This window comes from Mastomys coucha, unplaced genomic scaffold (genome assembly GCF_008632895.1).
Source record: "Mastomys coucha isolate ucsf_1 unplaced genomic scaffold, UCSF_Mcou_1 pScaffold16, whole genome shotgun sequence".
In the NCBI taxonomy this organism is placed as follows: domain Eukaryota; kingdom Metazoa; phylum Chordata; class Mammalia; order Rodentia; family Muridae; genus Mastomys; species Mastomys coucha.
The window spans coordinates 32982380-32992879 of NW_022196898.1; the positions used below are offsets into that span (position 1 = coordinate 32982380).

General features: G+C 41.0%; 1 protein-coding gene across 3 annotated transcripts in view; it reads right to left on the reverse strand.

Moving 5' to 3' along the window:
* Positions 1–3984: 3984 nt before the first annotated feature.
* Mnd1 (meiotic nuclear divisions 1) overlaps positions 3985–10500 on the reverse strand; it is a 72253-nt gene continuing 65737 nt past the window's right edge. For all 3 annotated transcript variants that reach the window (XM_031374208.1, XM_031374209.1, XM_031374207.1), the window contains 2 exons: positions 9555–9599; positions 3985–4227 (listed from right to left, as the gene is read on the reverse strand). In XM_031374208.1, the coding sequence (XP_031230068.1) occupies positions 4121–4227; positions 9555–9599 (152 nt within the window). In that variant the 3' untranslated portion in view covers positions 3985–4120. The remainder of the gene's footprint in view (positions 4228–9554; positions 9600–10500) is intronic.

Genomic DNA, 10500 nt, shown 5'->3' on the forward strand with positions numbered 1-10500 from the left:
AACTGTTCCTGTATGAAAGAACTGCAGGGATAGAAATGGAGAAAAGCTTGAGGGAAAGGAAGTTCAGTAACAGGCCCAAAGTGGGATCCAGCTCAAGAGGATGCTTCAAGGCCTGACACTATTACTGATGCTATGGTGTACTTATAGACAGGAGCCTAGCATGGCTGTCCTCCAAGAGGCCCACCAAGCAGCTGACTAAGACAGATGCAGATACTTATACCCAACCAATGGACAGAAGCCGGGGACCCCTGTGGTTGAATTAGGGAAGAGCTGGAAGAAGGTGAGGAAGAGGGTGACCCCATAGGAAGACCAGTCTCAACTAACCTGGGTCCCCAAGATTTCTCAGACACTGAGCCAGCCAGTCAGCATACACCAGCTGATATGAGGTACCTGACACATAAACAGTAGAGGACTGCTGGATTTGGACTCAGTCAGAGAAGATGCATCTAACCCTCAAGAGACTGGGAGGCTCCAGGGAGTGGGGAGGGTCTGGTGAGATTGGGGTGGAGGGTGGGAACGTCCTCCTGGAGATGGGGGTGGGAGGAGGTATGGGATGAGGAAAGGTCAGAAGGCAGACCACTGGGAGGGGGGATAATGACTGGACTGTAACAAAAGATTAAAGGATAATAATAAAAAACAAACAAACAAAAAACAGGGCACACAGGAAGGGACAAATAAAGATACTTGATATTAACTTCTCTTCTGTACACACACACACACACACACACACACCAACCATATGGTTGGATAAATTAAATCCATTTTTGTAGATCACATCTAGTCTACATGTTGCCAAGGTTTGACATTTTTGGAAGTAAGCAAACTTTTTCTGTAAAGGGTCAAAAAGCAAATATTTTTGGTTTTATAATCTACTCATAATCTCCATTTCACATTCTTATTTATAACTCAAGAATACAAAAGACAGTAAAATAAGGTATGTATGTAATTTTTGAACGTACCTTTCACAGAGATAGTTTACCAATCTACGTTCACTCTGAAATTCAACCTCCAGTACCCCAGAAGAGTCCAGCACCCGACCTGAACCCTTGTCACATCTTCCTCATTTTCTTAGAAGACCGTCTTGGGTAAGCATATTATGCACAATCCACTAAGAGGGTCAGCTCCTCCTGGCATAGAAACATGTAGGAAGCTGCCCTCTGAAACCGAGCACCCACACCGCTGTGAGACAAGGCTCTACCATTTGTTATACTCCAACAGCCTCAGCTCATGTTAGACACCTGACTCAGCCACAGCTCCCACCACTGTGCTAAGCAGCACCCGTGCCTCTGCTGGGCCTGCCAGCTGTATTTATTTCCTAGTTTCCTGAAGGTATATATGATACAGTTAAGGGTAGTGGCATCCACCCGAGGTAGCCCAAGGACTTACATGCTACCAGTGACATAACAAACACCAGCGGGAAACTCATAGACACTTCATTTAGCAAGAGTCCTTGGTCCCTGTCCAACCTCAGAAAGTCATGTCAGTGATGTGATCTGACCTGGGACAATGATGAGACCTGTCAGGATAATGTATAATTATTTACCTTTTAGAGTCTCTTAAAATTGGAACAGATACCATATGAGAGATAGACAAGATATGAGGAAGGCTGGGTAGGTGGATATCAGCTCCTTAGTACCTTAAGGCTTCAGGACCTGCTCAAGATATCAAGATTCCCAAGGGCTGCAGGACTTTCTCAGTTGAGCTAGGTCCTAGGTTCCTTGCAATGTGATCCCAGGCCAACACAAGTTGTACCTCATACACCTTCAGCTCGACAAGAAAAACTATCAAATTACCCACAGTGTTCCTGAACCAATGGCCTAGTCTCTAGTTCTCCACAACAGTGAAACCTACAGTATTCTTCACAGTTTAACAGTCTACTCAGGTGTTCTCATAGAGTTCTGGTTTTTAAACAACCATCATGAAGATCAGGTATAAAATCTATAAGGGACTTTACTGAATTTACAAAAGGGTAATAAAACTAAAAATTGGTTATTTCCTACTTATTTTCCTACATTTTGTTACTACTACTGCTCTTTAGATTGCATCTGAAGGGTAGAAACATCTCATAAGCCAGAAATGAGGCACATGCCTGTAATCTCAACATTTATGAGGTTGAAGCAAGAGGACCAAGAGTTCAAGGTCACCTTCAGCTACATAAACTGGGGCCAGCTGGGCAATATTAGAACCTGTCTCAAAAATATACCCTCCAAAATGGCTGGTGGGATGGCTTAGCAGGTATAAGCACTTGATACATAAGCCCGAGTTCAAGCCCCAGAATTCACATTTAAAAACCAAAACAAACAAAAAATAAAACCAAACCAAAAAAGCTGGCCACAGTGGTGTGTGGCTCTAACCTAGTCTTGGGGCAAGATGGGAAATAGACAAAGTGGAGTCACCTGGAGGATCTTGGGTAGCAGGATCTACAAGGAGGGACAGAATCATCAAGAGACTGACTCAAGAAGCAAATAGGTGAGAAACGATCCTCTGAGCTGCCCTCAATCTCTACAGTGGATACCTGTGGTATGCCCTGCCTGCCTCCATGAATAAAATATTTTTAAAACCTCCAGAAATGACAAGAACACTGCAGGAACAGGCCACACCTAGGTAGAGACCTTCGTCCTTTCTGCACTAACATCAAAGTATGAACCACCTTGCCAGGCGTGTTTCTAACACAAGAACACTGTACCAGCAGCCCACCCTCCTTCCAGAGTCTCTATTAACCATTTACCAGCGCATTAGTGGCTGAGGGTGTGCCATAATCTCATTAGTTCATGAGCGCTCCCCACCTCACTAACTCCCTACCATCTTCCCAAAGATCCAAACCATGGGTTACCTGCTTTCAGAACAGCACCACGGTGACTACGAGGAAAACAGAAACACTTTAAACAGGGAAGCTATTAATTAGTAAGTTAGTTCTGAATTCCCACATTTAGTATTGTATTTTTTTTTCCCTTCTGCAGCCCAGGCAGATCTCAAACTCACAGCAATCCTTCTGCCTCAGTATCCTAAGAGCCATGACTAAACGTATGAGGAACCATGCTAAGCTCTGTGTTTTTATTTCATACATCAAATTCTTCATCCAGTGAGAAGATCTGTTGCCCTAGCAACATAAACTGACCCCAAGAACAAACAAAGGTGGACCCATCTGCACTGTCCACAAGCAGGAAGGGATTAAGTAGGCCCAGAGCAACTCCTGGAAATACAAAGGCCCGATTCACTAGCAAATGGCCTGGATGCCATTTGGGTCATTCAGACATATGGAGCACTTTACTCAAGTAACTTAAAGAAGACCAAAGTTGAAGAGTGTTAAGATATTAAGGCATGTGTATTGGGCCCTGCCATACTGGCTTTTGTCTTTAATTTAGAGTGTCTGTAAATACTCCAAATGACTAAGTTGAACCTTTTCTTTTCTTTCTTTTTCTTCTTCTTCTTCTTTTTTTTTTTTTTTAAATAGGTAGGCAGAGGGTTGGGGGAAAAAAACCACTGTTTTGTGTGCTCTAAGGAACACAGACATTTCATCTTCTGAAAAGGCATAAATTAAGACAGTGGGCCATGGGCTTGTTCTTTCCAGTAGAAAGGTACCAAGCATTAGAACAAAGTAGTCTCCATGTCTGAGGAATTCTAATATAATTCTAATTATAATTATAGTGCACTAATTATATTAGTGCACTTTCTCATTTGCAATTTGCAAAGATGTAGCAGTAGACTGAATGTCAATTATAAATGCTTCCACCAAGTATTGAGATAAAGTGAAACCTTTTGGGTTTAAGGTTCTTTCTCTGTGTGTGTGTGTGTGTGTGTGTGTGTGTGTGTGTGTGTGTGTGTCTGTCCTTGTGACAGGACATTCATTCAAATGTATTAAGTATTTAGAATTTGAATGAGACTTAGACACTACTATGTTGTCTTTGCTCTTGAGGCTTAGTTTGCTCCACTCTGCTTTAATGAGTACTGTGGGATGCAATTACCAAAAAGAAGAGAAAAGCATCCTTATTGTATACTTTATTTAAAGCTACAAAATGATAAAACAATTAACAGATAGATGATAATTAGGAAACATTAGTTAGATGTTTAAAACTTGACATATTCACAAGCTCACAGATCCTTGTTCAGCACCAACATTTTAGTCTATGTAGTCAAAGTCTTCCGGAATTCCAAAGTTTTTATCAATTTTAGTTTCTTCAAGCCCAAATTTTCTTTTGGCCCAGGATTTTATCGCAAATATGTTATCTAAAAAAAATTGAAAAAGTGTTTTTGAGAATTAAAAACACAATCATAAAACATCCTAGTCTAATTATCCGTATCCATGCTGACTCTCAGATATATGAAAATAAGAAGTGGTTTGCTCCTTAAGAATGCTGATCGTCAGGGCAGCTTCCTGGAGTCTCCCACGTTTCTACAGAGGCCGGGCTCCGATTGCTCAGCAATTTTAGCTGCTCTTGCTCTCAAAGGGAGCACTTTCTCTCCAGATCTCTGTCCTTCCAGCTGGCAATCAGGCCAGCCTGAGGGACCAGGCAAGAGGGGTAGAAAGGGTTCTCCTCTTAAAATAACACAGAAACAGATGTGTCCTCTGCATCCTCACAGGGAGTGTGTATTGTACTACTGAAAAAGGGCTATACCGAGTTAAAAGAATTTACCCCGAAGGGGAAACCCCAAATTATATAAAAAGATTTGGAGACAAGGACCTTCACCCCAGTGCAGTAACAAAAGAGGTCAATGCTGACTCTTCAAGCATCACTGCTTGGCAGCAAGGGATGCAGGACACCACCGATGGGCAAAGGCCGCTGCCTGTGGAGTAAGAATGAGAGTCTTCCCCCAACCCGCTAATTCTACAAATTTCTTGTATATTACATAATGTTTAATTAAAATGCTTCCCACAAACACAAGAACAATGGCACAGGTTTTCCAAGTCTGTCAGAGTCCAGTGCATTAGTAGTAAAAATGAGTAAAAGATTAAAGCAAGCCCTTCCTAAGCGCTGGGGCCACATCATACCATTCCTCCTTCCATCCGCCAACACCCAGCTTACAATGTTCTAGAGGCAGAAACTTTGAAAAAAGATTACTGACTTAAAATGAAGTCATTAAGGTAGACCCTAGCAAAATCTGATTGGTGTCTTTACAGTTAAGACACAGAGAGAGAGAGATCATTGGTTGGCAGAGGAAAGAAGACGGGAGGACTTAGGAGGAAGCAGCCATGTGCAAGGCAGAGTGGCCTCAAAGGACACAGGACCTCAGCCTTCAGACTGGTGAGAGTAGTCATTGCTGTTATTAAACTACTCTGTAGTATATAATCTGCCATCCTGAAAGTTAATACACGGAATTGGAGCTTTCTTTAATAAACTATTTCCATGGACTTGTTTCTAAGTATTAAATAAATATAAAATTGGATTTCAATTTTCTTTCTAGAGTAAATATTACTACCTAACTGGATAGAAAGGCACTGAACTGTATAGACTTTGGGTCTGGTTAATTGTGTGTGTGTGTATACATATACATATATATGTATGTATATATACTTCTTTAAAGAATCAATAGTGCTAACACAACACCACTGTTTTTATAGACATGTGTAATAGAATGCTAACAAGATTTTTTGCGGTGAACTCTATCACCTTATGCACTAAGATGCCTTTTGGTTCCCAGCACAGAAAACAGTCTCTACTACCTGGATTTATTAGGATGTATTCTCTACTACCTGGATTTATTAGGATGTATTTTGTTAAATAAGATGTAAAGTGTCTTGCAAAACTTTAGCAAGTTAACAGTTCATCTATATTTAAAAGTTTGGGCAATCTCTCATTCTATAAACTATTGAATTCTTAGACAATATTTTTTTTTAAAAAATATAACATATTTTGATTTCTGGTTCTGTTTTATGAGATTTCTGTGTGTGCAAATGTGTCTCTATGACTATGTGTTTAAAATTTTTCTTTGGCTTTTTCTTCTGTTTGTTTTGTCCTCTTCTGGGCTTGTTTTTATTTTATCATTATTTTCTTAGATGTCTCTATGTATCCTAATGAAAGAGAAAAAGAAAGGGTGTAGATTTGGATGGGTAGGTAAGTAGGAAGGATTCTGGGAGGAAACCATAATTAGAATATGTTGTATTCTTAAAAATCTATTGGTGGTACATGCCTTTAGTCCCAGCACTGGGAAGACAGAGAAGGGTGGATCTCTAAGTTCAAGGCCAATGTGGTTTACAGAGTACAGCCAGGACTATATACAGTGAAACTCAAAAAACAAAATCAAACAATGTGTACGTATTATGTTGTGGTGGTTTGAATAGGCCTGGCCCCCTTAGACTCATGTGTTTGAATGCTTGGCCCATAGGGAATAGCACTTTTAGAAGGTGTAGCCTTGTTGAAGTGGGTGTGGCCTTATTGGAGAAAGTGTGTCACCATCAGGGTAGGCTTTGAGGTCTCTTAAATATTCAGGCTATGTTCAGTGTGGCACATAGTCTCCTTCTGTTGCCTGGAGATTGAGATGTGGGACTCTCAGCTCCTCCAGCACTATGTCTGCACACTGCCATGCTTCCTGCCATGATGATAATGGACTGAACCTCTGAAACTGGAAGCCAGCCCCAAGTAAATATTTTCCTTTAGAAGAGTTGCCTTGGTCATGGTGTCTCTTTCCCAGCAATAATACCCAAACTAAGACTTCAGTATGTGTATGTGAATGTGCATGCACAAGTTTATTTATGCCACATGCATGCAGGAGCCTTTGGGGGCCAGGACAGTGTGTTAGATACTTTAGAACTGGTATTAAACAGGGTTTATGAGCTTCCACATAGGTGCTGGAAACTAAAATTGGGTCCTCAGCAAGAGCAGTGAGTGCTCTTAACAACTGAGCCATCTCTCTAGTCTGGAGGTTCTTAGTTCTAGACGTATTTCAAGGACACTGTTGGTCAAAAGAAGCCAGGCTTTAATTGATACTTAATATAATTTTTGCTAAAATACCACTTTGAAATCAGGGAGGTTTTTCTGTAGTGTAACTCACTTTATCTCTTATCTTCATCTTTTCCTAACACATGTTCATGTGAAGTGAGTAAGCTGCAGCCTTCAGTGGGAACGAAAAGAGTCACTAGCCCAAGCTAGCACGAGACAGTCCATGTAGTGTGAGATGACACTGATTCCTGACCTTCCTTCCTCTACCTGCAGAGGGCTGAGTGTGGAGGTGTTCTTTACCATGCAGTCTTATTTGGAGCTGAGATCTAGCTCAGCTTTGTGCATGCTGAGCAGCCTGACAACTAGGCCATGTCCAGAGCATGGGAAATACAGTTCTCAACAACTAATTCTGTTAGCACAGGACTATCCCTTCCAGTCCTCGGGAGGCAGAGGAAGGCAGATCTAAGTTCAAAGTTGTCTGGTCTACAGAGTTAATTCCAGGACAGCCAGAGCCGCATATAAAGAAACCCTATCTCAAAATCAACAAACCCCAAAAACATTCCTTCTACCATCTTTCAAACTCTTAGGGTATTGTTTTTGTTGTTGTTTTGTTTATACCTAACCATAAAGGAAAGAAGTTCTTCCCACAGTTTTTTAAATGATAGTTTTGGAAGTTTTATGATGAGTTGGTAACTTACAGTTGCTTACTTAACAACTGGGACTTAATTGGGGAACAAGAGAAGGGGAAGCTCAGTCTGAAATACCATCTGAAGAGAGGAGGCTACAGACTCTTATTCAGTCCCCTCAAAATGAGAGGCAGGCACTATTCACAGAGACCAGATGGGGCACAAGTTCAGAAAAGCTCAAAGGGTCAGGGAGCAAATGAGGCGTTGCAAGCGGCTTCCCTCTGTCGCACATGTGCTGCTCTTCCCACTGCTTGCTGGGCTGTTCCTCACAAACTACTGGAGGAAAAATCAGACACTTCTATTTATGTTGTGTGTGGTAGGGGCAAAGTGAGCATGTGTGTGTGATGGTGCATGAGTGGAGGTCAGCTCAACTCTCACCTCCCGCCACATGGCTCTAACTTAGGTTCTCAGTTCCCTGACCATCATATCTTTAATCCATGAGGCCACTTGCTTCATTTGCACCTCAAAATTTTTTATTTCTCAACTTATATATCACATTTGTTATCACTGTCACTGTTCTTAGCATTTTGGAGAAAGAAGGTCTTATGGAGCCGAGGTTACCCTTGAACTCACTACATAGCCAAGACTGGTTTCCTTGCTCCGACTACTGAGTGCTGGGATTTACAGACGTGTTTCACCATGCCTAATGACATATTTCTCACCTACACTTCATCTGACACAACTTCTGTTCTTTTTCTCTTGTCTTCACTAAAGCACTATTTTGTTCAGGAAACAATTCATAATAAAATAAACATAAATAAAATAAACATGATAGATAGATAGATAGATAGATAGATAGATAGACAGACAGACAGACCGATAACTAGGAGGCCAAAGAGTTATTAATATTTCCTATTTATTTTATTACAAAATGGATTAAGAGAAATGAGGTTTAAACATTCTGTGAAACACAAGCCTGAACCACAGCAGGAAACTGGCACACATGCCTGCTCTCCAAGGCTAACCTGAGACTCAACAGCCCATAAGTTCTTCCATTTCTGCTGGAGCCCTATACATACCCTCCCATGGGAGCACAGTGAGAAGGACTAATATATGGGCAGCATTAGACTGTCCCCAGGTGGAGACACTCAGTCACCACCTGGGGACAAATATCAAATATCAAATATTTGGAAACATCAGGGTACTTTCCAGCAGGTTTAATCTTATCAATCATACTTGTGTATAAACCACAACTATCATACTTTCTCCTAAACTTTAGGACACACAGAATGCATTGGTGTGAGAGAAGACTTGACACAGGATGGAATCTCACTATGTAGTCCAGGCTGACCTTAAATTCAGGGTCTTCTTGCCTCAGCCTCCCAACTACTAAGCTTGTGGGCAGGTGCCACCACACCTAGTGTCACAGTGTCCTATTAACTCCTACTTCTTAGATGCAGACCAGAAAAAGAAAGCAGGCTTACAGCAAAGAATCAAAAAGCTGGTCTAATTCCTGTTGCACAATACATTGTGGCCTTGTACTCCGTAGACATTGACTGTTTCTTCACACTGAGGGCAATGATCACATCTACCTTGAGGATTACCACAGAGATCAGATGAGAATACACCACAGACACTCATAACAGGAAGGCAGCAAAGTCCTCAAGACATATCAGCGCTTCTTACTTGGATGAAGACAACCCTTCAGGATTCCACGATACTCCCAAATGGATTAGAAATTCAAATCCATGAAGCTATAGGCTGCAGATACAGATCAATGGGAGGGTGTTGGCCTGCCATGTGAGGAGCCTCATATTCAATCCCCAGTACCAAAGAAAAGCAAAAGCACATGGAATTTCAACTACACCTCATTAGGTATATAAGTTCAGTGATCAGGAACTTAGCTTAGGAAAAGTCATACAGAAGTTAAACCTGGAGCTACAGTTGGCCTCACAGAAATATACTTTTATAAAGATGAGTCATAATTCGTGTGAAGATACTAACTTGTAGCCCAGGGCGGAGCCTTTGCTGTAGTCACTGTCCTACTTACCTGTCCATCGATTGGCGGCTTCTTTAGCTACTTTATTTGTTTGACCTGAAAAAAATAAAGATAAAATAATATGCAGTTATTTATACATATAAAAATACCTCCAACACTCTACAGATATGAACCAATGTATTTTAAATTATACATATATTAGAAATTACCATGAGAGAGCGCAAATGGTACTCTAACACTGAGTCTTAAAAACCTCCTCAAAGGCTTAAGAAAACTTTAGGTTGTTCAGTTATACTCAGTAAAGAACAGAAGGGCAATGGAAGCAGTTCCCTTTTCTAAATCTCAATCCCCACTCTACTGACCCCTTTAAAGTACAGGCTTATTCTATACACTTTGTCTGCTTGTTTATAGAGGGGGGCAGCACAGCCCAGGTGTGGAGGTCAGAGGTCACCTTATAGAGGTTGTGAGACCTGGTGGCAGACATTTTCATCCTCTAAGATACCTTGCCAGTCTCTAAAATACAGGTTTAGTTGAGAAGTTTCAGAAATAACTTACCATATCAGATGATAAAAACAATTTAGTAGTAAGAGTTTTATTGTATATATCCTTACACTATGATAAATCTAACTTTAAACATTTTTAGAGACAAAGCCAGGCATGGTGTTTCACACCTTTGATCCCAGCACTTGGAAGACAGAAGCAAAGGAATCTCTTAAAGTTCATAACCAGACATGGTGAGTTCTAAGAGACTACATATGGTCTACATGGTGAGTTCTAAGAGACTGTCTCAAAAACAAAACAAATCAAAAAAAACATTTTAGAGGCAAGAAAGTAATCCCATAAGAGAAAATATTTGTTTACTTTATATGTTAAATATATAATCTCAGCCAGGCACAGGGCTGTTACCTCATGCTAGAGGCTGAGATGGGAGGATCTCAGGTCTGAGACCAGCAGAGACTACACACAAGAATTTGTCTCAAAAGCACCTAAAGAAATG